Consider the following 27,301-nt stretch of genomic DNA (forward strand, 5'->3'; position numbering starts at 1 on the left):
TGATGGTTTTGAGTACATAATAGGAGCACACTGAAGCAATCTTGTCATATAGCTCCTGTATATCCTTATATCGTGTTAAGTTAGCATAGGTACATTTGAGGTTTAAACGCCATTTTTCTTTCTTGCAACTTCTGCACACGACACTTAATTGTTGACTTAGCTTTCAACCTAGTAGTTTGCCGTGGTGTATGTGAGAATAATATGTTATTGCTCTGATATCAGCTTTGCTTAATAAACTATGTCTGCACGAAGAGTGCTGAAGTTTCAGGAACAACACGATATGGAATTGTTATGAGGTCTGATCTCCACGCCTTCATAGTCATAACACAAGTGCAGCCTTTGCCAACTCTGGCTTCAGGCGGGATTGATATAGCTTTGCACGAGGCACATAGAACACACTTGATGCGGTGCACATGCAGAGAGAGCTGGTGTATGCTGATGTGATTCCTTTCATGCTAGGACACTAAGGTATGGGCCCGCCCTGAAACAACCCAAAGAGACCTTCTTAGCTAATAATATAATATATGTGTTAGGGTGGGTGAGATATAAGTGTTGTTAACTCTTATTCATTACAGTATGTTAACATGCTGTCACCATTCGCTTTTTATGTCTTAGTAACTATGCTGGTAATTTTGCTACTGATAATAAGTATACTTGTATTATCTAAGATACTGCGCCTGAGAAGACGGCATTAGTAAATAAACATTTCAAATGCACATGTGTCTTCTTTACTCCATGTTCTGGTTTGTAATGATAATATAACGAAAGAGTGTTCATGAGTCCCACGTACCCTGAGGTACTGTAAGTTCATGTTCTGGTTTGTCTAAACATTGGGAGTTTGATATGTCCAATGAGACACTGTAGCTAGCTCGGTAAGGGGTGAGTTGGTTGCTAAGGTGAGTTTTGGGACACCCTAATTTGCCGAGGTTCCACTCCTCTGTGCACAGTTCTGTGTGAGAACAGAAACCCTGCGACATGGCGCCCAACGTATTCGGTATTCTTATATCATGACACTCGAGTAGTTTATCGTTCATACCTTAACCCCTTCACCTCCGTTTCCGGAAAGCGGGGTGTCGGTGAAACCTACCTATTTTTTGAAATAGGTGTTATTCAAGCTTGATTCTTTCTTAAACGGTTTCTTTGAATTACTACCCAGTTGTGCTACAAAGTATTCTTTGTGTTTTCTTGTTTCCAGTGTTGTCATGGCGGCGGTGGCCATTGCGCAGCATAGTCGCGTAGCGGTACGCAACCATCTTCAGACGTACCAGGTCCCGGTGGATGGGATGGCTGTGATTTTCGTGGTATGTGCAGATCCGGCGTTCCCTTACGAGTTGTTTTACTCTTGGGTTACGTTTCCGGCAGTGGACGCTAATTCTGGTTTGTTCCACTCCTACACCGCCTCGGCTGTCCCGGCTGAGTATACACCGTACAGGGCATTGGAAATACCTATTGATCATTGGCAGCATCGAGTTTGGTTTGATGGCGCCCTCCCCCACTCTTTGTCCGCTGCGAGGTTAGGTCCACTCTCAATTCCAGGTACAAATTGGCCTGCGTTGGGTGGCTTTACCCCGCACCCGAATCACGGCGCTTGTACCCTGCAGGAAATTCGTAGGCTGCATGTTGTTTCCATTTCCGTGATTCGTGCATTAGTGCAATACATCGGTCGCCACCTGCCTGGTGGTCCCCAGGGGGGTGCGGCCGTTCCCGTGGATCGAGGCGGAATGCGTCTCAATCCAGTGATGGTTAATTCGGTTTTTGGTGCTCGTCCAGTTGACAACGATGACTTCCCATTCTGGCTAGCTGAGAAGTTTGATCAACTGGAGGCGGTTTTTCCGAATTCTACTCCTGCTGATAAGCATAGAATGTTGACGATTACTTTACCGAAGGATTTAACTCCTGAACTTGTTGACTGTGAAAGCTGGGGAAAAACATTTGCGGCAGTTTATACAAGGTGCTTCGGCACCCCGTCTATGACTGCCCTGCCTGACATCATTAGACGTGTTCAGAATGATCACGGTCCTGAGGCAGCGGTTGAATTGGGTATGCGCCTGTGTGGTTCTTTTGAGATTGTATGTGATCTCATTCTCTCCAATGTTAAAGGAGATGCTGTGAACTTTCAGGTGTCGAACGCTTTGGCTGCTCTGCCCGATGCCGATAAACCCCGTCAGTTGGCAAAGATTGTTGTGGCCGCTTATAAGACAATTGGCCGCACAAGTAGAGGTCTGAAATATTTTACAGTAAAGGAGAAAAAACAACCTCAGGGACAATCTGCAGTTGCAGATGTCCAACCCAAGTCCAAAAAACAGATTTGGCCTACTAAAAAGACACAGGGGAAGCAATATAAGCAGACTCAGGATTCTTTTCCTGCACTTCAGACTCCTGCGCCGACAGAGAAAGTTTATGATTTGCGCGATCGCGCGATGATTAAATCACCTGATCGATTTCAGGGTTCTGATCAACGCTCTCCTCGTTCCTTTCAGGAAACATCGGCCCCGAAGACCGGTGGAGGAGGGGGTGGACGTGGACGCCAACAGGGACGTGGTCAGTCCCGCCAAGCTGACGGCGCAGTGAAGCAGGAGGATTCTACGCCTAAAAGACCGCAGTTTGCGAAGAAGAAAGTCGCAGCCTTAACAGCGCATCGATATGCCACAGATAGTGAGAACGCGGCTTCGGAATCTGACGTGGGCTCTGACCTTGCTGGACAGCGCGGCGGAGATAACCATAGTCAGAGAGGCGCTGCGTCCACTACTGAGGGTGACAGCGACTGAAGTGTTCGTTGTAATTGAAACAGCCGATACAAGACTGGCTCCCCCTGAAAGACTTTTTGAAATTGTCCTGTTAATTGAAGGTGACATACAGCGTACTGTCAGAGGGGTATTTTGGGAGAACCTTTCGTCTACGTACGACATTTTGCTTTCTGAGGCTGACTGGCCCCCACCTTTTGTGCTCGCAGCGCCGCGAGGGGAGGAGGTAATCCTTCCCAGTTTCGCGCACACTGTCTCGACTGAGCATGCGCAACATTTTGCAGAAGAGTGGGCTCGGGCTCTTGCACCGGCTCTGTACCGCAACCAATGTGGTTGGGATAAATTGTCTCCTTCCCACGAAATTCCTTTGCGGTCTGAGCCTCAGCCTCAGCCTCAATATCCCATACGGCGTGAAGCTAAAGCTGCCGTAGCAGAAATCCTTGAACAATTAGAATATCAGGGAGTTATTGAAACGTGTGTGTCACCGATGAATAATCCCCTTTTCACTGTGACCAAACCTGACGGATCATATCGTTTGGTATTGGATTACCGTCATTTGAACTCGCATTGCCGTAACTGTGCAGTACAGAATACTCACGGCTCTGCGCTAGTGGATAGTCTAGTGCGTAAGCGTTTCAAGACAACGCTTGACATATCTAACGGTTTTTATGCACACAGACTGGATAGCTTCAGCTCCCAATGGACAAGTTTTACGTCCGCTGGTGTGCAAAAACGCTTCCGGCGACTTCCAATGGGCTACAAAAATAGTCCTGGAGTCTTCACCTCAAGAATAGTCACTATATTGGAGAGTATAGATCCAGATGCATGTTCTTATGTGGATGACATTTATCTCACAGACGACGAAATTTGGATGCATCTGTGTCGGGTGAATTCAATAATTTGTAACTTTGCTGATATGGGTTACAAGTTTAATTTTGCAAAATCGCACATTGCAGAACACACAGTGTTGTTCCTCGGCTATGAGCTGAACAATGAAGGTCGAGGATTGGCTCCCCACTTCCTGGAGAAATGCGCACAGTTGCGCGCTCCTACGACACTGAAGAAATTACAATCTTTACTGGGCTTCTTGAATTTCGGCAGAACTTATGTTCCGGAATATGCCCAGCGTATCAAGCCTTTGTATGCTTTGATACAACCAACTTTTTCAAAATCATGCTGGCTGCCTGAGCATTCGGCCATTTTGCAATCTTTGCAGGCCGATCTGCTCGCTTCTAAATACTTACTGACTCGTGATAACCACACCAACCTGGTAATAAGAATAATTCCTGGGACAGTGGGTTTCACGTACCTCACTTTTAATGAAGGAGACACAGTACCTATTGCTTACAAGTCACACTTGTACACTTCGGCTGAATTGCGATTTCCCACTGTGGAAAAGTTTTTAACTGCTGTACAGATGGCGATTCTTAAGGAACGAGCTCTGTCACAGGGGAAGCGCATGTTAGTGGTAACACCCTGTCCTCATTTGGAGGCAGTCACGAAAGCCAGTGTACCAAATTCGAAGGCTTTGCACCCACGGTGGATTCAATGGGCAGCGTCATTGACGTCCACGGATGTCACGTTTATTTTTGACGCCTCTTTAAGGTCGCAAGAGTACTTGCAGTATGAGTTCGTTCATCCTGCTCCTCTGACTATGCGACCTTTGGAGGACTTCCATTGCATCATTTACACTGATGGGTCGGCGCAGGTTGCGCATGGCTCTAAACATGCCTACGTTTCCGCATGCGCTATTGTGGTTGGTGCTATGTTGAATGATGAATTCATTTCCAGGGAGGTACACACGTTGCCCCTGGGCGATTGCACTGCACAATTAGCTGAGCTTCGTGCTCTTTTACTAGCGTTGGAGTACGCAGATCCAAGTGTTACTACTCTGATTGTAAGTGATTCTTCTACTGTGTCCAGTCTTACAATGAGAACTTGTTCTTTTGGATTCAAAATGAATTTCATGATTCCAAAGGTAGCACAATAAAACATAAAATGATCTGGGTTCGAGTGGCAGAGCTTAAGGCTATGTTGCCACTCGTTTATGTGATTCATACTCTCGGTCATCAGCGCGTAGGAGTTCACGCTGTTGGCAACTCGCTTGCTGATGAAGCAGCGAAATCAGCAGTATCTACATACTTAGTTGCAGCGGTTACTAGGTCAAAAACCAAGATTGATAGCGACATCTTGGCAGCAGTTGCTGCCTCTGAGAAGGGAAGTAAGCATCCTGCGGGATTCCCTTCGAAGTACAAATACCACTTAAGTCCCGAAAAGGTTCCTTTTGTGACAATTCCTGACGTTGGGGAACGGCTGATTCCCAACTCGGATCGCAGAGCAGACTTGATTACAGCGGCACATGAAGGTGTGGCGTCTGCGCATGCGGGCGTCTCGGCCACTGTAACTCAATTACAACAACGTTTCTGGTGGCGGGGACTGTACAAACAGACGCGTGATTATGTCCTTCTTTGTGACATATGCCAGCAGATTAAACCTTCAACTGCTACGCGTCCGCCACAGACTCAGTTGTACATTTCTAATAAACCACTAGGTTGTGTTTATTTGGATCACTGCGGTCCTTTTTCATCTGATACTGCGTATAAGTACATCTTAGTAGCAGTTGACTCATGCACACGCTTTGTGTGGGTATGGCCACATCGCAGCGCTGATTCACGGACTGTCATTAGAGATTTGCGTATCTTTATAGGGATTTTTGCCTGTGGTACCTGCCATTCGGATCAGGGTCCGGCTTTCGCCTCTAAGGCGTACAAGGATGCCATGACTTCGTTGGGGGTCCAAGTCAAGTTTTCGTCTCCCTACAGACCTGAGGGTAACAGTGTAGTTGAGCGAATGAACCGTGATTTAAAGCAATCTTTGACAGCCCGAGTTATAGGCACTGGCAGAAACTGGCTGGCTCACCTCTATGGCGTGCAGCGTGCTCTTAATAATCTCCCTAGAAGGTCTCTGGGTGGGCGGACCCCATACGAAATGCTCTTTGGCATCAAGATGTACGTCCCTGACCTTGACGGTCTAGACTATGTGGTTCGCGCCACTTCCTTTGACGCAGATGAACATTGCAATGTTTTACAGAATCTACAAAAGACCAGAGACAGTCTTGCAAAGGAACATTTGCCCTCCACGTCGGATGATGCATTGCAGATCCCGGTAGTTGTCTGGCTACCCCAAGTTGGAGAACTGGTTCGGGAGAAGATCGATAACAAGAAAGAATTTGGTCCTTCCTATCGAGCTCCGGTTCCAGTCCTTGGAGTGAAAGGCACAAGAACTGTCATTTTACCACCACTTCCTGGACGTAAGGAAAACAGGTTTATTTCAATTGACAATGTCAAGATACACAGAGTGGCCGATTCTTCTTAGCATGACACCGGCTGTTTCCTGTCCTTCCATTGTGAGGAATTCAGTTATGCCCACTGCTTCTAATATTGAACCTGAAGTGGCCATCGAATTACCTGCTGTTTCCAGTCCGTTATTAAATAATTTACCCCGAACTAACATTGATGAGTTAGACTATACCTACCCCACTGATTTGTCCATGCCTGACCTGCAAGCTCGTTTAGCCACGGAATCCAGATTTTCATTTGACTCTGCTTCCCTTGCCCCGAAGAAACCCTCTCGAATTGCAGTTTATGCTAGCCTGTGTAAAAAACATTTTTTGATACCCCCTTGGACTTACATTTGGCTGGTCCTTTTTTCAGTTTACCTTTTTATGTCAATTGGTTTTGTGTTTTATTTTTTTCGAATTATGAATGGACACTATGTCGAGGAGAGAACTTGCATTACTCATTTAAATGGAACTTTGGCCCCACTTTCCTCTTCACATTCTACACACAGATTGAAAAGAGACTTGACTTTGGTTAACATCACAGCATGGCCTGTCCTTGATGGAATCGTGTGGGATGCAGTTCGGTTTCAGATTCATGGCCCAACGGAAGTCGTTAATGTCCCTAATGTACTTAGAGTGAATATGGGGGATGTGGTGAAACAAAACATTCGTTCTGATGACTGGGATGTCAAAGCTGTAGAAAGTTTATTTTATGATTTGCAATACTATGCTGCATTTGATGCTGAGGATTTATATTTAGAATCTGCTAATTATGGTGAATTATTCTGTTACCAACATTATGGCAATCACTTCTTACACAAAACATCATCCAGAAGGGATACTGTTAACTTTACTCAGTGGGAACATTGCCCAGCGCCTCATCAGGGGAGTTCTGAAACATTTCTGAGGAAGTATACTTACTTCACTGACTTTAATCAGTCCAATCCCGAGTCCTTTTATTTTAAGTTTCGAAAAATGCCAATGTCCAAGGTTAGACTTACCGATACTAAATTGTTGTATTCCAAGTCCTTCCTTGATCAATTAGTTACTGGAGGCTATGAGTTATGGAAGGATACGATAGACCTTAAATCAGTTTGGGGTTCAAGGGCCTGGCAGGTACAAGGCACTGAGGCTTTGCACCGTGCATGTCTCATCCCGAATCATATGCTGTTTCTGAATGAAACAATTTCCCAGACCACATGCTTTGGATTGGCTACTTCTAAAAAATTAAACGCTCCTTCTTTCCCGGAGTTAGAGGAATATGATGGTTGGAGTAATTTTACTCAGTTATCCATTAGAGAATTACAGACTCTACTTCTTAATTCCTCCTTTAACATTTCCAGTGTGAATCCTAAGGGTTGGCTGCTTTGGCACCGTAGTGCTGATTCTTGCCAACATAGATTTTTGAATTTAACTGACGGTTTTAAAACTATTAGATCTGATCCCCGTTTTGACTTAGGTCATACTGTCACATCGTATTCTGTAGGCAAATTGTGTCAAAACTGGCTGAAACATTCAACCTTGCCTGCGGTTAAGAATCACCTTTCTAAACTAAATGCAGACGTGGACTTGAATGATTTCATTAAAGGCCCGGCTAGTGGCAGGTCGAAAAGGTGGTTATATGGGGTTTACAATGAAATTTGGAAGCTATCACAGATTGAGGCTGCTACAAGCCTTAGGGCCATTGATCAGGCAAATCTTGAGAAAGTGCTTGCAGTTGTTGACAATAGCATTAATGTGCTTTCCTCTAGAATTTACACATTGGATAATATTGTGTCGTCAGTCGTCGATATTATACATGATGAAGTGTCAGTATTATACCATGGTCAAAATCAATTACGATCAATCATGCAGTTTGCATGGACCCTTCAAACACTGAAAATGGGTAAAGTTCCCTGGGGGTACATGAACGTTTCTTCTTTATTTGCACCGTTTAATTTGACTGACAAACAACGCTTACTTTCAATGCGTGATGCTTCCTTTTCTATGTTACATATTGAAAGGTTAGAATCTTTACCTTTTTCCGTGGCTGAAGCCACTGCTGCAACGTGGCTTATCCACGGTTTAATAACGCTGCCTTTTGCTTTATATAAGTTTTCAAATTGCATGAAATATGTACCCATAGGTCGTTATGAACCTTTAGGTAGCGGTTTCCTTCATGAGGTCTGGTCGCTCCCATACACATACAGATGTTTTAAGGATGACCGGGAAGTTTATCTGACAGGGGAGGAGTGCACTGAGACGCCAGATCATTCTTTAATGTGTAGACATATACAGTTACACGGTTCATGCAACAAGGACCGGCCGAATATGGCTTGCGTTTTACAGGGCACGCCAGTTCCTGCTATCATCCCCACGTTTAAATTATTAGAGAATGGTAGTTATTTAATGCTCAATAATGAGGACTGTTGTGGGTTAATTAAAGGTATTCCTTTCATAGTAACAGTAAGTGAGCGGGTTTTTTGCTGCAGAAATGTGCTTTATCCTCCCACACGTGAACATAGGGCGTCTTCCATCTGGCCACAGATACCGACCTTGGGAGCAGAATTCAGCGGCATGGCAAGAATAAGGGCTCTTTTGTCCCAGAAAGAGGTGGCCTTGAGCTCGGCCCGTGAAACTTTCGTGCTTCACATTGCAAACACCCGTACAGAGGTTCAGGCTCTTTTGAATACTGATTTGCCTTTGCATTTCGGAGCGATGGTTCGAACTATCTTTAACGCATCCTCCACAAAAGGCCTTGCACATTTTTTTAAAGTTGTTAGCAGTGGTCTCGTGACTTCCTTTGAAAAGATTTTTGGAGTCATCCCTGCTTTCTTCCATTCTATTTTTTCTTCCTTGTTTGGAGGGTTCCCGTTTTTACTTGCATTAGCAGCTGGCGCGCTAGTGGTTTTTTGTCTCTTTAAATATGGATGTCCATCCTGTGCAAGACCCCGCGCAACAGCTACTGACGCGGTTTCGCAACCGCATGCTTGAATATTATGGCACACTGCCGTTGGCGACATTGAGCACGGCATATGGATTATCTTTTCGATTCTCCTACTTCACCTGTGTCCAGCCTGTCTTTCACTGCCTGACCTGTGATTTCCAGTGGGCCATTGATTTGTGTCTCTGCGGACCGGTTTCTCCTGACGTCGATTTTAATCAACTGATGAGTCCTATCATTGCTCACGAGTTGGTTTGTTCTGACGAGAGGATTATGGCCTTAGCAGTGGCACATGGACTAATTGGTCCCTGGGATGTGTTGTCGGCAGCACGGAATTTCTTGGAACTGAGTTTTCTTGAAAACCCACCGAGCTGTCCTCTGATGGTTATAGAGGATCCGGTGCTGGAGGAACACGTATGTTCCTTTCATCTTTTAAATTGGATGGCTGAACTGTTTTCGGATGAGGACAGTGACTTCATATTGGAGGCTGTTGCTACTTATTTTTCATATACAGTTTTGTCATAGACACTGTTTCGAATTGACTTGCTGATTTATAGCATTTCGTTGACTTATTTGTCATGAATTTTTAATTTTTCTTGCCTATTGGCTTGAGCCACATTATATTTTTGGGCTATTTTTTAGCATTACCTTTTTGATCTTTAATTTCAATTCATGCTCGTTTACTGTTGAGTTCTGCTCTCATGAGATGGCACTTCTGTTATCATATTTTGTCCGTTCTCGGATCATGGGGGGGTGTCATATAGCTCCTGTATATCCTTATATCGTGTTAAGTTAGCATAGGTACATTTGAGGTTTAAACGCCATTTTTCTTTCTTGCAACTTCTGCACACGACACTTAATTGTTGACTTAGCTTTCAACCTAGTAGTTTGCCGTGGTGTATGTGAGAATAATATGTTATTGCTCTGATATCAGCTTTGCTTAATAAACTATGTCTGCACGAAGAGTGCTGAAGTTTCAGGAACAACACGATATGGAATTGTTATGAGGTCTGATCTCCACGCCTTCATAGTCATAACACAAGTGCAGCCTTTGCCAACTCTGGCTTCAGGCGGGATTGATATAGCTTTGCACGAGGCACATAGAACACACTTGATGCGGTGCACATGCAGAGAGAGCTGGTGTATGCTGATGTGATTCCTTTCATGCTAGGACACTAAGGTATGGGCCCGCCCTGAAACAACCCAAAGAGACCTTCTTAGCTAATAATATAATATATGTGTTAGGGTGGGTGAGATATAAGTGTTGTTAACTCTTATTCATTACAGTATGTTAACATGCTGTCACCATTCGCTTTTTATGTCTTAGTAACTATGCTGGTAATTTTGCTACTGATAATAAGTATACTTGTATTATCTAAGATACTGCGCCTGAGAAGACGGCATTAGTAAATAAACATTTCAAATGCACATGTGTCTTCTTTACTCCATGTTCTGGTTTGTAATGATAATATAACGAAAGAGTGTTCATGAGTCCCACGTACCCTGAGGTACTGTACGTTCATGTTCTGGTTTGTCTAAACATTGGGAGTTTGATATGTCCAATGAGACACTGTAGCTAGCTCGGTAAGGGGTGAGTTGGTTGCTAAGGTGAGTTTTGGGACACCCTAATTTGCCGAGGTTCCACTCCTCTGTGCACAGTTCTGTGTGAGAACAGAAACCCTGCGACAATCTATCTCTTAATTTAAAGTAAATAGTAAATCCACATTTGTAATTTAGAATTTGGAAGCGTAACAGCAGGTCAAGCAGGAACACTGTGGCAACTTGAAGAAGCTGTCCCTTCGGAGTTGGTGTCTGGCTGCTCATTTTTACTGGCTGAGTCCTTTATTTTACCGGCTAAGAGTTTGCCAATGAGCTGTATCCTCCAGTATTGTGTTGTTCCATATTTTAACAGTTCCAGTTCCAGTATGGAATTATTCCAAAATAATTAATTTTCCCTTTGCATCATCCCTCGAAATTCCCCCTTACCCGGCCCCACCGTCCCACAGCTGTTACCTGCAAGGGCTGCGGCTGCCGGAACTAAAGTAGCACTAACTAAAGTAGATCTCTGCACCTCATGGACTCTCCCATCAGCTTCCATTTACAGTCAGTGTCACAGACCACAGTACCCATGCCTTGGCATCAGTTCTCTGGTACCCTGAACCCCGCCCACCAGCATTTTACTGGCATTCTACCTACAGTGTATCACTAGAAATACACCTTACCATTCATTAACTGGTCAAAATCAGTCCATAACATTTTAGAAAAGGGAAAATCATTTTTTTTTTACCCTCTGAAATATCTTCCACTGCAGTTACAACACAGCCTCTCAGGTGAATTGCACCAAGTGGATCTTCTCCCTGTGAAAAAGATGCATTTTATTGGAGAAAAAAAATGCTTATGAGTACGCTCTTTCAATCTTAGAAGAAAACATTGTACATAGACTAAGATTTACGTATATGTTATGTAGCAGACATAAATAAATAACATCAATTTACACATGGCCTGTAACTCTATTTGAATTATTGTTAAAAGGTGCAATATACAACTCTTTGTCCATTTAGCTAACTCCAATTAGTCTGAAGCTCAAACGTACGGTCACATTATTATTACAGAACATATATAAACTAAGCATCATTCTGATAAATAGTAAAAAGTCGCCCTCTGGTGTCCTGTTTCCAAACAGACTAAAACAGTAGTGCCTTTTGAACTGTACTTTTGAGATGAATGATATCAGGCCCTATTCTGTTTGGGGACTTTTTTTTATAGTTGGTCCCCCCTAAGTGCAAGGCACCAGAATGATATATATGAATTTAAAATTACAAACAATTGTACTCAAAATACATACAATATCGCATCTATTTTAATTCATATATATGTAGGTGCCTAGTCAGTGTGCACTAAAACAGCGTCTGGGAAATATGAGTCGGAAAATTGGTCTGATTTTACCCGATGGAGCTGTGGTGATGTAGGGAGAATAATGGATTGCTATTTAAAGCTGTCAACAGAAACCTGAGTAACTTAATTTTAAGATACTTTAGTACTATTCCTTTTATCTTAAATCGCAAATAGAAAACTGGGGAAACAATTATTTCTTATAGCTCTCGTAGGGCCATATTTATGACCTTTGTGGAGCAGGGCAGTGCAGTAAGTCACCTTCATCACAGGGAAAGGGCAGAATACGCCCTAGTTATCAAATACAATGCATTCCTGTCCTTTTCCCTTGCGCTGATGCCAGGGTACAAGGGTGCCGGTGTTGTAGGCAGGATTGTTGTTGTCTAGGAGGGGGCACCTTCCTGCACAAAAACAATCATGAGAGGTGTTTTCATTTTTCTATGTGTGCTACACAAAGCAGCACATACAGAAAGAGGGAAAAAAGAAGGAGAAATAAAGATATTTCTTCTCGTTATGCCTCACCTGGGATGTATGACGGTACAACGCGTGCTTTTACAACGCGTACCGTTACGACGCAGGTTTTACAACGCAAGTCGTTATAACGACTTGCTTTGGGGCGCGCTGGATAGTGAATAGTTTAATTTGCTATTCCAACTCCAGTCCCCGTGGATAGTAGGGAAGGTGTTGGATAGTAAATTAAACTATTCCCTATCCTAGAGCGCCCTCCAGCGAAAGTCGTTGTAATGACTTTCGTTGTTAAACCTGCGTTGTAACGGTACTTCGTTGTAAAAGGTCAGTTGTAAAGGACGTTCCCCCTCACCTGGGGAGGCGTTTCATTTTGGCGCATTCCCAGGTTGACCAGATTTGGTAAATCTGGAAATGGGTCAAAAACACTGCGAGTTGTGTGGGAACATCAACACAATGCCAGTGCCGAACCAGTGCACGTGGTGTTCCTACCTTATACCTAATGCCCCCCTACTGTGCGCACCACTATTCTAAGTGAGTTGCACGAGGAATTTTCCTCAGTGACTGCTTAAAAGCAGGTGTCGGATGCTCACCCTCCCCTCCAGCTACCTACACACAGTTGTGAGCCTGCATTGGGCTTTCAGATGGTAGTTTTCTTTGTTCAAGGAGCCCTATTAGAAACTACAGACTGCAGACTACAGACTATAGAGCAGTTGTGAGCACACTGGTTCAGGACCTATTGAACAAGCCCAAATTTACCACTGTGCACTGAGATTTTGTCTCACTGCACGGTTTTAGTCTTTTGTGCTCAGATTTTCAATTCACAGCATGAGCTATGCCATGTTCATGTCGCTATTTACAGTGAGGTGTGTAAAGCACAGATATACACAGGACTGAACAAATGCATTGCTGAATGTATAAATAAAGACATATCTAGCAATAGATTTATAAGCAATGTGGTATCCTAAAAACATTCAAATTATTTAATTATATTTAAGAAAAAATTATAATTTTTATACTTTAATTCTCATTTAATTCTCAAAAACTACTAGGGCTGTGAGTCCTTTATAAGGACTTGATATACAAGGGTATTTTGCCAGTGGCAAAAACATGTGATTTACATGTACACAGGATTTCTGTCATCAAATTAAGTTTTTACTATTTATAAAAGCCAGTGGCGTAGCTGGGGAGGGGGGGGGGGCAGTCCACCCCAGGCAACACTGTTTTTGTGGGCAGTGGGAGTAGTGTCTGTCGACTACCACCACCACCCTCGCCCCGAGAACAAGTCATCCAACCCCTCTCAAACAAGTCGGCCAACGCCCTCCACCCCCCCCCCGCTCTTACCTGCACCCGGGCAGCAAAGAGTTAAGGAAAAATCTTTACAATTCATAAAAGAGTTTTTGCAATTCTGTCCGAATCACTAATAGGAGCGGGTGGAGGTGGGTTTGAGAAGTATCTGCCCCTCCGGTATGCGGTTCTTGTGGATTGTATCAATACCACACCTCAAAGGGGGCAGTTTCTGATTTGCAAAAAGGAAGCATTCCCATAGGGCATCTTCCACTTTGGGAATCGAGACTGTGGACTTGGTGGGGAGGAGGAAGTGGTCCAAAGGACCATTGCCTACTTTACCCAATGTCTCCCCAAAAAGAAAACGTTTACTCTAAGAAGCAGCTTTGGTCCCTTTGATGAACATGGGCTGCCTTTAACCCCCTGGCTGCGGCCGGAATTCTGCGCCTGTGCAGCACATTCCGATCACGGGCGTGGTCATGACGGCTCCCGGCTGTCATCAGCACATGCTGCCCACCATAACTGATGACGACCGGGAGCCGTCATCAGCACCGAAGGGGTTAAAAAAGAAATTCCCATTTGGGGATACCAATTCAGGGACTGAGGTCTGCTGTCCCTTGCAGGCTTCCATCCTGGCAATTATAGCGAATCTCAGCGGTTACAAACTGCGACCAATCTAATTAATATTCGTTTGGTAGGTTGTTTTGCAGAGCCCTGAGAATGTGGAATTTACAATATGGCCTACTAGTAGTAGTTGTACAAAAGGGGGTGCCAAGCCATGCCTTCCCTGGACCAGAAACCGGTCCTCGGAAGCTTGTTTCCGGTCAAGGGAAGGCATGGCTTGGCAGTTCGGGCTGGACTGTTCCCAAGAGGCACAGGGTCAGACTGATTTGCATATGGCCATGTCTGAACTGGGGTGGCAAAGTGGGCTAAAGAACGGTGATGGATTAAACCCAGATCTGTTGACTGGGTGTGAGTGTTTGATTGGTTCAGATGCTCCATCCATCACCACCCCCTTTTGTACCACTACTAGTAGTAGTTAGCATCACAAATTGCATTTTCATTCAAAAACCAGCCGCTGTGCAAATTGCACATTTCTAGTTTGCTCATTGGAAAAAACCATGAAGCTCTCAATGCTATGGCAATGCTTAAAAAGCCTGATATGAATACACATACATACATTGAAAGATGTGTTGCCATTCACCTTCTTGCAGCTTTGTTACAGTACATTCCACAAAGTCTCCAGTTCATAATTTGTGTGACTGTGGACCCAATTAAAAGATGGACCTTCACTCATGTTTACGTCCAGCACTATTGGCCACTCCTGCTTTTGGAGGCGACTTTATTATTCGGCAATTGTGAGCAAAATCGGAGGTACTGGCTTGCTGGGATCGAATGTGTGCTCTAAACATGCTCTAAATGTCTGTTGTAGCATGGGGGAAGCTGATTCCCAGGGATTGCTCACTCCCTTTTGAAAACGCTAATTCCTATGGTAACCTTGGCCACAGAATACATACTGAAAACAAGCACCAACATGTCCTCACCAACTTCAGGAAATATTCAGGCTACTCGATTAACTTGTCTAAATCAACATTGTACATATTACACGGCCCCCCACCTCGTTTACCCCGAGGATTTACTATTACTATAGCCCGGGATGGCTTTAAATACCTTGGTATATTTGTCACCCCAGATTCCTCCTTATTCTATGACCGGAATTTATTGAGCCCCCTGCGTCGACTACACAGTGATGTAGCCCACTGGCGGTCCCTCCCGCTTTCTCTCCTGGGCAGGGCAGCCTTATTTAAGATGTTGGCACTCCCGCGTTTTTTTATATGCCCTACAGAACTGTCCTTTCCTGATCCCTGACTCCTATTTCAACGCTGTGGAAAGTGACATACGACTTTTACTGTGGGATGGCGGGGCAGCTCGCATAGCCCTCCCAAAGCTTACCCAGAGTTGGTATGATGGGGGAATCGCCTTGCCTAACCTGCGCCTTTATTATTGGTCAGCACAACTGGTGGCCACCAACCATTGGATCCATGGGTCACCACTCAACCCAGCCTTCCACTTCGATAGATGTCAGACGGGACGTGAGGGCTACCTAGGGGCTCTTTACAGTAAACCAATCAGGAACAGATACGTGGGACCAATGGCGCAGACAGTTACACTCTGGCACAGGGCCAACAGATGCCTAGGTTGGTCGAACAAAATCACCAAGGCGACACCATTGTGGTCCTCGCAACAATTAGGCTCCCTCTGCTTCCACCTGGGATTCGACCGCTGGGACACTATAGGTATATCGACGGTGGGAGACCTCATTCACAAAGGCAAAATACTAACATTTGAGGACTTGCGCACCAGGTATTCTCTTGCAAGAACAGAATTATTTCGTTACTTTCAAATCAGGCACGCTATCCTCACTGCTATACCCTATCTTTCCTCCATACCTGAAACATCCCCCTTAGAGGACAGACTGTTTTCGGAACCTCTCCCCTCAAAAGCTATCTCCTACACCTACCGAAAATTGTGTAACAATCTCCCTAACACATTTCAGTCCCTACGAGACAAATGGCAGGCAGACCTTGGTCCCCTGGAGGATGAGGACTGGCGGTCGGCTCTAATGTCCCCTAGAGAGACAGCAATTAACCCCAGATTCAGACTTGTTCAATTGAGGGTGTTACATAGGGCCTACATGTCGGCTACACTGTTGGCCAGAATCGGTAGACGTCCCGATGATCTCTGTTTAAGGGGCTGTGACTTACCTGCCACCTTTTATCATGTCTTATGGGAATGTCCGGTAATACAACAATTCTGGGGGGGGACGATACGCAAAATGAGGGACTCACTGGGTAAGTATGTTCCGCTCTCACCGAAAGTATGTGTCCTTAATATATGGGAGGCCACGGACCTAAGTGAACTTGAACTACAGTGGGCTGGGGTTCCTACTAGTCAAACGCTCGATAGCCATGAAATGGGGCTCTGCTGACAGACCACTGGTGGTCGGTTGGATGGCGGAGTTGGATCGCTGTATGCTCGCAGAAAAAACTGTTTTTAAACTGAGAGGTTGCCCGAAAAAATGGGACAAGAAGTGGGGACACTGGAACAAATACAGGGGTGAATTATGTGACTCTACGACGTTGGAATTGGCCATTAACAGGGATGGACCCGTAGCTTGAATTGTGCACTGATGTACCAATATATTTGTTCTGTATCTTGCTCCTATTTTGGCTTTCTGAATGTATCGGATATGTTTGTGCACTGATGTACCGTGATTTTTGCTCCATATCTGGCTTTTACTTTGTCATGCTGTATGCAAGGGATGTTTTGACTCTGTCTTCTTTTCAATAAACTTTTATGTTAAAAAAAAAGAAAACAAGCACCAAGGAATATTTCACTATCCTCCATGCTGTCTGCACATACATTACCCATTTTAACTACCGCAGGTCACGAGAGAAGACATGGAGCCCTATTACAGATAAGGCATACTTTTGCCGTTTGCGCCATGGCTCACCTTTAAATAGGTGTGCCATGCACAAATAGGGAAGGTGTGCCCTATTATGAAGAATGTGCTGCCTTCAGAGCAGCCGTGAACTTGTGCTGCCCTGGGAGTAGCACATTCAAGTGAAATATGGAGCGACTACTTCAAAACTGCTCAATGTTTTACTGTGCAGGTGGCAACCCACCTGCACTTTTTGAAGGGATCAGAGATCCGCTTGCATCTGGGTGCAGTGAATGGCTGCACCCGCCTGCCAGGGGATGTGCCCCTCTCCAGAGATCTGCCATCAGGGTATACTAACAGTGTGCCATGATTTGTGGCACACTTTTAGTGCACCTCCTGACAGCTTCTTTGCTTTGCCTTGGCGCTTCTTCATAACACTGCACAGGCGCAGAGGTAAAGAGATTCTCTCATTTGGGAGTGGGGCCACAATCCCATGCAAGTGAGCGAACACCCTCTTGAGATAGTACTGGCGCTACATGGGCGCCAGCACTATCTGTATTACAGAAGGGGCCACACAAGCATCTGTGGCCCGTCTGTAATACCAAAGTGCCCTGGGAGCGCACAAAACGGGAGCACGTGCCCATTTTGTGTTTCTGGGGCACTTCCTTCAGCCCACAGTTGGGAATTCTACCAGCAGATGACAGCATCTTCACCACTGCCAATACTTTGAAATCGGCTGGCAAGATGTGAGCCCAGAATGTTTTATCAGACATAAAAATACAGTTTCCTAAAACACATACTGCTAAGAGTTTTGTGTTGACTGGGGTGTGCACATTAAATATATTTATGTAAAATGCAGTATATTGTGTTGAAGATTTGTTCATGACTTGAAGCCAGGTAAATGCTCAATGGCGCCTCTAAACCCTGAGGCATTTACACATTACTTGAATAGTAATCTTAGCAATTATGCCCCTTAAATTAACTGGATCTTTTGCCCCTTTCACCTGCCTAAGGGAATCCAGAGGTTTCTACCATGGAGGGCTTTCCAGAGAGGGAAACAAGGAAGGCTACTGCCAGCTCTTTTCAGATATATCACCACCCGCAAATATGAGTCACCCCCCAGGGGTGCACATTATAACAGAGTACCACTGTCAAGGGGGGAGGGGGAATTCTTACACCATGCGCCGTATTATGATAAGTGCCCCGGGGACGCAAAGCACGTTTGTGCCCGCTTTGCAGGTCCCAAGGCCTTTAGTATTATAGAAGGGAGTGCAGACGCTTGTGCGTCCCCTTCTATATTAGCTCTGGTGCACTTTAAGCTCCAGCACTACCTATGGAGGGTGTTCTTTCATTTGCATGGGGGCGTGCCCTATGCAAATGAGTGAATACCTTTGACTCTGCGCCCGCGCCATATTACAGAAGCGGGCGCAGAGTCAAAGCAGCTCTCAGGAGCCGCACTGACAGTGCGCCATTTAAAAGGTTGCGCACTGTCAGTGTGCCCCTTGATATCAGCCCTCCGCAGGGGGCAACGGGGTTCCCATGGACCCCCCAGACATCCCCCTGTAGGCGGACGCAGTCAGTGTCTGCACCCGCCTGCAAGGGGATCTCTATTACCCTGTAAAAGTGCAGGCAGGTGCCGCCTGCGCTGTGAAAACAGGGAGCAGCGTCTCCGTGCGTTCACATGTATGCGCTGCCCCCAGGGCAGCGCAAGTTCGTGGCCGCCCCCGGGGCAGTGTATACATTATAATACGGCTCATTGTGATTGTTTGTACCTGGTGCACCTTTTAAAAGCCCAGCTTGGTAGACACCTTGCTTCCGCCAACCTCTAAATCACGCATGTGGGAAAGATGAAGCAGGAATTGTGCCCATCATCTCTTCCTGCCAAACTTTAAACAGGGTCTGAATGATTTATCATAAACAAGCACATAGCTAAATGCTATGGCGCTAATGATATATTTAGCACTTTAAATATTTAGATGAATAAAATGCAGTCCATTATACTAAAGATGTTTGCAAGAGGCTCTCACCCCAGCAGGATCATAGTAATGCAGATATGCAGGGTCCTCTCTCAGAATAAATTTCCGCACTTTCCAGTTTTTTCTCCGATGTCCCTTAAAATAGATTACAAAAGGCATTATTATTAACACGTTTATTGACCTTAAGAATAACTTCACATACAATGAAGAGAGAAAAAATATTTTCACTGTTAAACATAAATTACAATCAATCCTGCTAATGGCAAGGGTCTTCTCACTGTAGTGATCAAGCATGGATGTTTAACATGGAAAAGGAAAACCCGCTGAACATAGACTAACACTTCGAAAGAGTGACAACAGAAAGCCCAAAGGGAGGTGTTGTAGCATCTGTGAAGGGTACAAAGAAGATGTAGAAATGGGCATTTTTGGACAGAGTGCAGTAACCAGACAGTAAAAGACTAAAGAAGGAATGCGCAGGCCCAAACATTCGTTCGAGTGGCTGTTTCATGGGGAGAATGTGGACATGTTTATTGTGGTAGTTAGCCAGCCTAGCTGCTGCTTGGTACACTCTCTCTGTCTGTCTGCAATTTGCAAAAATTACAGCAATCTAAGCAAAAGCATTATCATTTTCAAAAATACATATGGAACACTTTAGTTATTCAAACAAAACAATCTATAGGTGTGCCGGCGAGTCTAACCTTACCTTTGTTTATACATTTTAATGGCATATTCATGTTTTTTACCACACCTTGCACCACTCTTACACGCTTGACTTGGGGTGGCAAACAGTAGTGGTCGGAAGTAGGTGTTTCTGTAGGGCGGTGATTTAGGCAGGGGGAGGGGCAGGGTGGGGGGTAGTAATGTATTGATTACGGAGTTTTACAGGTAAGTAAACATTTAAATAAATAAAACAAATTTCGTTGCGCGCACTGCATCACATTTGGTGATGCAGTGTGCGCATCAAAATTCGTTTTATTTATTTAAATAAGCCCTTGGAGATCATCTCAAGCAGGATACACACCAGGGCAAAAAGAGTCAGTCCTTTTCCTCTGCCACAGATAGAAGCAGCAACTGCAGGCCAACCCACCCCTCACACAGAAAATGCACTGCCCCTCACCTCACACAGCTCTTCAGCTCTTCTTCTTTGCAGGGTCCTTCTGTTTCTAGAAGTAATCCAAAGTTATGGGGCTTTAGGTCCATTACTTATACCCCATTTCCTCATTGCAGTCTTTGTTTCAGAGTCTCTGAGCTCAGTACAAACCAGTTCAGTCCTATCTGGTCCAACTTGACCACATAGGATGGAGACAGCATAGTGTAAAGGAGACACAGCCTATTCTGCTTCTAGTGAAAACTCCTCCCACCACTCTAAATACAGACCAGATCTATTCAGCCTAGCGATGAGTCACCCAGGAAAGGCAGGACACACTTCAACCCCCCTTGTGACTGTCTAGAGTGAATGCACAGCCTCAGCTACTGTCACTCCAAAACCAGACTGTGAATACACAAACAGGCAGAGACACACAGCATTATAAAGCAAGAACATGCCCACTTTCTAAAAGTGGCATTTTTAAACACACAATTTAAAAAACCTTCACTAAAAGGTGTGTTATTAAATTCTGAGTTCAGAGAGCCTAAACTCCATTTCTAATCTTGTCCCAATGGAAAGTTACACTTCATAGATGTTACAAGGCAGCTTTCATGTTAGCCTATGGGACACACAGCCTTTCACTAGTGAAAAATTAAATGCACGGTGTTTCACTATCAGGACACGTAACACACGTGTACAAATTCTACCATTCACATACACTGCAACCTGCCAAAGGTAGTACCTTGAGCCTACCTGAGGGGTGTCTTACATGTAAGAAAATATATTGGTAGATGGGTGCACCTGCCAGGTCAACATAGCAGTTTAAAACTGCAAACGTACACACTGTAGTGGCAGGTTTCAGACACATTTACAGGTGGGTGGCACAACCAGTGCTGCAAGTACAATAGTAGCATTTGATTTACAGGCACTGGCACACTCAGTGCCCTTTACTAGGGACTTCCCAGTAAATCAAATATACCAATCATGGATAATCAATCATAATCACAATGTACACAGACAGCTTATGCACTTTAGCAGTGATCAGCAGTGTTAAAGTTCCCAGAGTCCTATAGCAAACAAAAACAGGGTCAGAAAAATAGGCGGCAAAAGGCAAAACGTTTGGGGATAAACCTGGAAAAAGGGCCAGGTCTAACACATAGTGAATATTTTAATTAACAAAATATCACCAAAAAACAGAAAGCCAATAAAGGGAAATAGAGTTTTGAATTTTTAATGTTTCAAAAAAAATAGTGCTGCAAAGTGCCAATGGTGGTCAATAGGTTGTGCTAGATTGGGGAAAATTCAAAAGGTAAGGCTGACAGTGGTCGATTGCCAGTCAGATACAGGGACCAGGTTCATCTAGGTGTAAAGTTTACCTTCTGACTTAGAAACTTTTATATAGACAAAGTTGTTGTCAACTTGTTTTCGGTGGGGTGAGCTGCAAGCTAGATCCAAAGTGGAGCTCAAAGACAGCAGGTCCTGAAGTGTAAGGTTCCGGTGAGGTCATCAATGAATGCAGGAAAGCTCAAAGAGAGTGAAGTGCAATCTCATCAGTGATGCACCCTCAGCAGATCAGCTGCAGGTAAGTCACAGTCCTACATTGGTTCTCTTGAAGAAACGTTGTCAAAAGGTTTCTAAGTCCCCCCTTTTAGGATTAGTCAGGAGGAGTACTCTATGAACCAACCAAGGATTCAGGGCATCAGGAACAGCACTTGGGGGTCAGGATTCACTCATGGGAAACCCACCAGCAGACCCCAGGCCGGTAGAAACAGGTCAGCTAGGCAATTCTTTGAAAGTGGGCTTCTTGCAGCTCTTGTGTGCCTGTAGCGTAATAGGAGTCAGACAATTGTCCACTTCTTTTCCCTGGTTAGAATTGGGAGAAGGTCTAGCCCTTAGGGTTCTCCTCACTGGTCTTAACAGCTGGTGCTGTCCTTCTTCTGTGTTACACAGGTCCAGCACGGTTTTGCAGAAGGTGCCTAGGGTTTCCACATTCATGCCTGGCACTAGCATGTGGATCAGGGTGACTCCTCCCTAACCTAAAGGGATAACATTGCCAGGGGTAACCCTACCCACTTCTGCAGCAATTTTCTGTGTTCCCTACCAGAAACAATTTCATAGTGCTATTCTCTACCTAACTCCAACACGGCAGAGCATGTATTTTCTTGTGTAGAGCTCCTGTGCCCACCCTAGAGGTGCAGATAGGGAAATGAGTAAACCCTTCTCTGTGGTCACTCACAAAGGCTCCGCTCCCACTGGGATTAGTTCCCTGGTTGGCTAGAAGGACAAAAGAAGAGGCAGACACAGGTTTTTGCAATATTTACATGTGACAGGGTAGGTCTATTTGAAGATAATTAGGTTCCTGAGCACTACTCAGATGGTGATCCTGTCAGAGGAATAGAACACTTCCCCACACCAAAGGCTATTTTCCCAGCTCTGGAAGGAAGTTCACACCTCATCAATGAGCTGTTCAGCTTCTAGTTGACAGTTGTTTGCCCATCACAAGGGCTTCTAGAGGCTTTAGGCAGACAAGAAGTGACTTTTTTCTCGTACCGCTTGTAAAATATTTACTACAACTCTGAATTTCCCATTGAACTGGATTTGTAATACATATTTTAAAATGTCGAAGAATTAACTTGTTATCTGGTTCCTAGGTGGAGATAATATTATGTAATTGTAATATTAACTTTCAATGCTTTGAAACCAAATGAAATCAAAACGGAATTTATAAAGCGCAGCTAATCACCCATGAGGGTATCCGGGCGTGGAAGGCCTTGCTGCTTTGGGTGGGTTCAGTTGAACAGCCAGGTTTTGAGCCTTTTCTGGAAATTTAGAAGGAAGGATCGTTCCAGGATTTTGCTGTGAGGTAGGCGAAGGAGCGTCCTCCACTGATGCTTCAGTAGATGCAGGGTGTGTGTGCAAGGAAGGAGAGGCGGAGTGCAGAAGTCCAAAGGGTTGGTGGAAACTCAGGTGGTGGTTGATGGAACCCGGGACTAGGTTGTGTAGGGTTTTGTAGGTGTGAATGAGCATCTTAAATTCGCATCTCTTCTGAATGGGGAGCCATTAGAGTTTCTTAAGGTGAGGGATGATGTAGGTCCATTCGGGCATGCCAAAGATGAGCCATGCAGCTGAGTTCTGAATGGTCTGCAGTCTCTTTAGGAGGTGAGTGGTGATTCCGACATAGTTTGCATTGCAGTAGTCCAGCCGGCTGGTGAGTAGGGCTTGAATGACAGTTCATCTGGTGTTGATGGGTAGTCCTTTGAGGATTTTCCGAAGCATGCGAAGAGTGAGGAAGCAGGCAGATCAGACTGCATTTCATGGTGAGCTTGCGGTCCAGTATAATGTTGAGGTTGTGGGACTGGTCTGTTGGAGTGCGGGAGGGTCAGAATTCGGAGGGCCACCAGGAGTAGCTCCACAGAAAGGTGTTGTTCCCGAACATCAGCACTTCAGTTTTGTCTGTGTTATTGTATGGTATTGTATATTTAAAATGGTAAATGAAGTTTAAAAGAAATTATAAAAAATAATTATGAATTGCCTTTTATTTCAAAAAGAGAAAGTATTTATTGTACAAACTACTAAATACTACCCACAAATTAATAAATATATACAGGATGGCAGGAGGAAATGCTTATGGTGACACCCTGGAAAGGCTCTCACACTCAATAGAGGGGCACACACTAGAGAAAGGTCCCACAGGGCAGGTAATGCCTTAATTATGCATCCAAATTAGGGGAGCCAAGAGTAATAATGTTGCTGTGGCACCCTTCAGTCAGTAATATTTCAAATCCCTTCATTGCCATAGATCTTAACATATATATTCATAGTGTTTTAACTTGTACAGAGGGAGAGAAATATAGGTCTTCCATGTCTCGCACTGATAAGGAACATTTCAGGAGCTCCCAAAGTTAAGAGTGGGTAATTTCTCTGGTGCACGGGTCTTAGGCATTGTGAAGATCTCAAATGCCAGAACATGTCTGGAGGCAACCTCATTATTGGAGAGCCAGTAGAATAATTTGCCTGCCTTTTTTCCAGATTTGTAAGCACAACACCGAGAGACCATCCAAGCCAATTTGACGGCATCAAGGGCCAACATTCTGAGATGTTTCCTGCTGCAGTCAAGTTTTCGGAGAACTGCTTTATTTTGGTTAGCATTGTGGTCATGTTTCAGTTTACACATTTCTGTTTCAAAGGTAGGGAGTTTGTGAGCCCTACTGCTAGCTATCAGTTGTAGGTATACTATAGCCCTTCTTTTGAGTACTGATTTATCACAGAATAGAGACAGAGGAGACAGATCCCTAGTTGAGTTGCAAATCATAGTCTATTTCTTTGCTTTTAATTTGTCCATCAGCCACCTGACATTTAGACGCCACATTCCGTAGGGTCCTATGAAAGAAGATCCCGTATGCAGATCAACTAGAGAGTGATCTGAGAACTCCCTAGAGAGGTTTTGTGATTCTGTATCCCACACCACATCAGCCAAGAGCGAGAAAATAATCAGGTAGAAGAAGGATTTTGAGGCATTGAAGTAAACTGTATATGAGCTCTTTCTAGGAATCCCGAGGTGCCAGACATCACAGAATTTCAACAAAGTAACTCAATGAGCCAGGAGGTTGGTTTGTTGGCATCCAGTGATTTTGAGCCTTCCAAATCCAGAAACTAGGTCATTATGATGTAAACACCCCTCCAACCCCCGCCATAACCGTCCATTGCTGTGGCATATCTGTCAGTTGTTTAGTGAGTTCTGGGATATGTGATTGTGTGGGTTGCATATTAAGACAAGTACCCAGGAACAGCCCTCTAGATCATCTTTCACCATATTATAGCCTCCTGCATCATCAGTTTAAACCATTTAGACTGCAATTGGGATTGGACTTGTGGAAAATGATTGCAACCCCTCTGGAGTCATTGAGGAAACCATAATGGAAGGTCCGGTGCTACCTGTATCTTCTTATCAAGCTGCAAATTGTGCCCAACAGATGGGTTTCGTGCCATTGCAGTGACGTGGGAGAATGACACATGGCAAACTGTAGGATCCCCTACCGCTTGATACAGTCATTAACATTCCATGAGCTGTTGCCATGTGTGTGAATTAGAAAAACAATGGTGGATGGGCTTATTCTGCAGTAACAAATTCTTAAGGGGAAAAAAAGCAAATAACAAACAACAAAGCTCATCCTCCCATCTGTCCTTCCACCCGATAAGTCCACACCAGAAACATCTGCCACCCAACAGAGTCACCATTCTAACATACTGAACTGTGATGGTGAAGTTGTAAGCCACCCAGGCTCAAGACCCATCCCATCTAAGTCAAGCATGCAACAAGAGTCACCTAGCCCTCAAAATTATCCAGTTCCTGGTTAGATAGCCTACCAACCATCCAGTAGGTGAACAATCCAGCCCCTAAACCCTCAACACACAGAGGTATAGACTAATGTTAGGCAAGCCATCCTCATCTAACACCATGCTAGATGGGCCAAGCACACTCATGATTAAGAAAACTCCCCACATGTACAGAAAGAACACTAGAGAAGTGCATACAAAGGGGGCAGCTATGGTAAAGGATCAGACCAGCATATCAAGCATCTACATTGTACATTCAATCCACTTATGGCAAGGGTCTCTGAACTGGTGTAGCATCCCAAGGGAGAGCCTTGGGGTGAACTAGTCCGAGCAGTTTCGTGAAACGGTGTGGTCTGTGTGCTCCTGGAGCTACCTCCTGTGGCTACATGTTTCCCTCCCCTTGAGGCTGTTCGACTGCAGCACCTGTTCCCAATGCCAGTCTAATCACCATGGCAAGTGAGGCTTTTTCTTTCTTCCACTTCCTTCTGTCGGAACAAAGATGTGGCTCATCATGGAAAACTGTCAGTTTGGCTAGGAGCAGTGGCATACAGTTCAACTGCATAGCTTTGAGTTTCTGCTTCACTTCAGCAAAGGACTTCTACTGCTGTTGAACTTCATAATATAGTCTGGAAAAATCATAATTTTAGAGGATACAAAGACCAGCTCCCCCTTCCACTGTGCCTCTCAATCACAAAGCAGGATATGGGATTCCACAACATCCAGGATGTCAGCCAGGGGAAGAGAGGAATTGTTCTGGGCGTGTAGCCTCCGCATCCTCTGTCATTCCCACAACCCAGAAGTTCCACATCCTCAACTCTTTCTTCCTGGCTTTCTTTGCATTTTCCAGGAAAGGAACTCTGGATTGTGTGATTCACATCAACTTCTGAGATCTGACCCTTGCCCTCTGTGAAGAGGTTCACTATGTTTCTAAGGCCTTGTTGCAGAAGGGTGACATTCACTTTTCCGATCTTTCTCCTCCAGCACATTTCAGGTATCCTATGTTGCCTGAAATATGATTGTGGTGGATTGTATACCAGTTTATGTGGTTTTTGTATCTTGATGTGGGTTCTGACAGTGAGTGAAGTGAATTTGTCAACCTTGCCCTGCTGGAACTGCACAGAAGGCTTATCTTTTGTATTGGTGCAGGAGTGCATTCACAGACACCACAACGGGCCACCAAGTGCTGCTGCACAATCTACTAACATCGGTCTGTGAGTTCAATGTCTATATCCAGTTGACGGGAGGCCCAGTCCAAGGGGGGTAGGGCTGGCATGTTATTGAAGGTATATATCAGTTTGCTGGTGCCACAGGCCGTATGCCCATTGTGTGATGGATGCCCCAGTTGCAGCACAAAAGTGTATCAGTAGCAGCCCCTTACTCACCTGGGGCCACAAGGGTGAGCATGCGTCAAGGACCTTGTTATGAAGTTTCCCAAGGACCCAAAAAGTCTCTTTCCAAGCTCTACAAGGTTTGGTTTCACACAAGTGACATGAGTGAACTTAGTTCTGTGCACCAACGCTTGAATGTGAAAGACAGGTTTTTGTAGCCCTGCAGAACCACACCCAATACATAGTTGAAGTGGCATCAATGCTTTTTGGTTACTAACAGTCCCTACAAAATGATCCATGGACACTGTGGTGATTGGAAGAAAATCTATTTCTTTGTTCTTAGTGCCACACACACAAACTGCACTAAGAATAAGATACTTTAACTTAAAAGCATTGATTTCAACAGTCTTGTCCGGTTGCTTTGCACATCTAAAACAACCACACAGAATATAATTAAAACAGCAGAAATGTATGTTACAA

The 27,301-nt window shown here is 44.6% G+C and overlaps 1 protein-coding gene across 1 annotated transcript in view; it reads right to left on the reverse strand.

The window, feature by feature from the left end:
- Positions 1-27,301, reverse strand: part of PLEK (pleckstrin) — a 318,328-nt gene that overhangs the window by 20,328 nt on the left and 270,699 nt on the right. Inside the window, exons 7-8 of the mRNA XM_078649592.1 lie at positions 19,121-19,204; positions 11,295-11,364 (exon numbers count right to left, since the gene is read on the reverse strand). Of these exons, the coding sequence (XP_078505718.1) occupies positions 11,295-11,364; positions 19,121-19,204 (154 nt within the window). The remainder of the gene's footprint in view (positions 1-11,294; positions 11,365-19,120; positions 19,205-27,301) is intronic.

This window comes from Lissotriton helveticus, chromosome 6 (genome assembly GCF_964261635.1).
Source record: "Lissotriton helveticus chromosome 6, aLisHel1.1, whole genome shotgun sequence".
In the NCBI taxonomy this organism is placed as follows: Eukaryota; Metazoa; Chordata; class Amphibia; order Caudata; family Salamandridae; genus Lissotriton; species Lissotriton helveticus.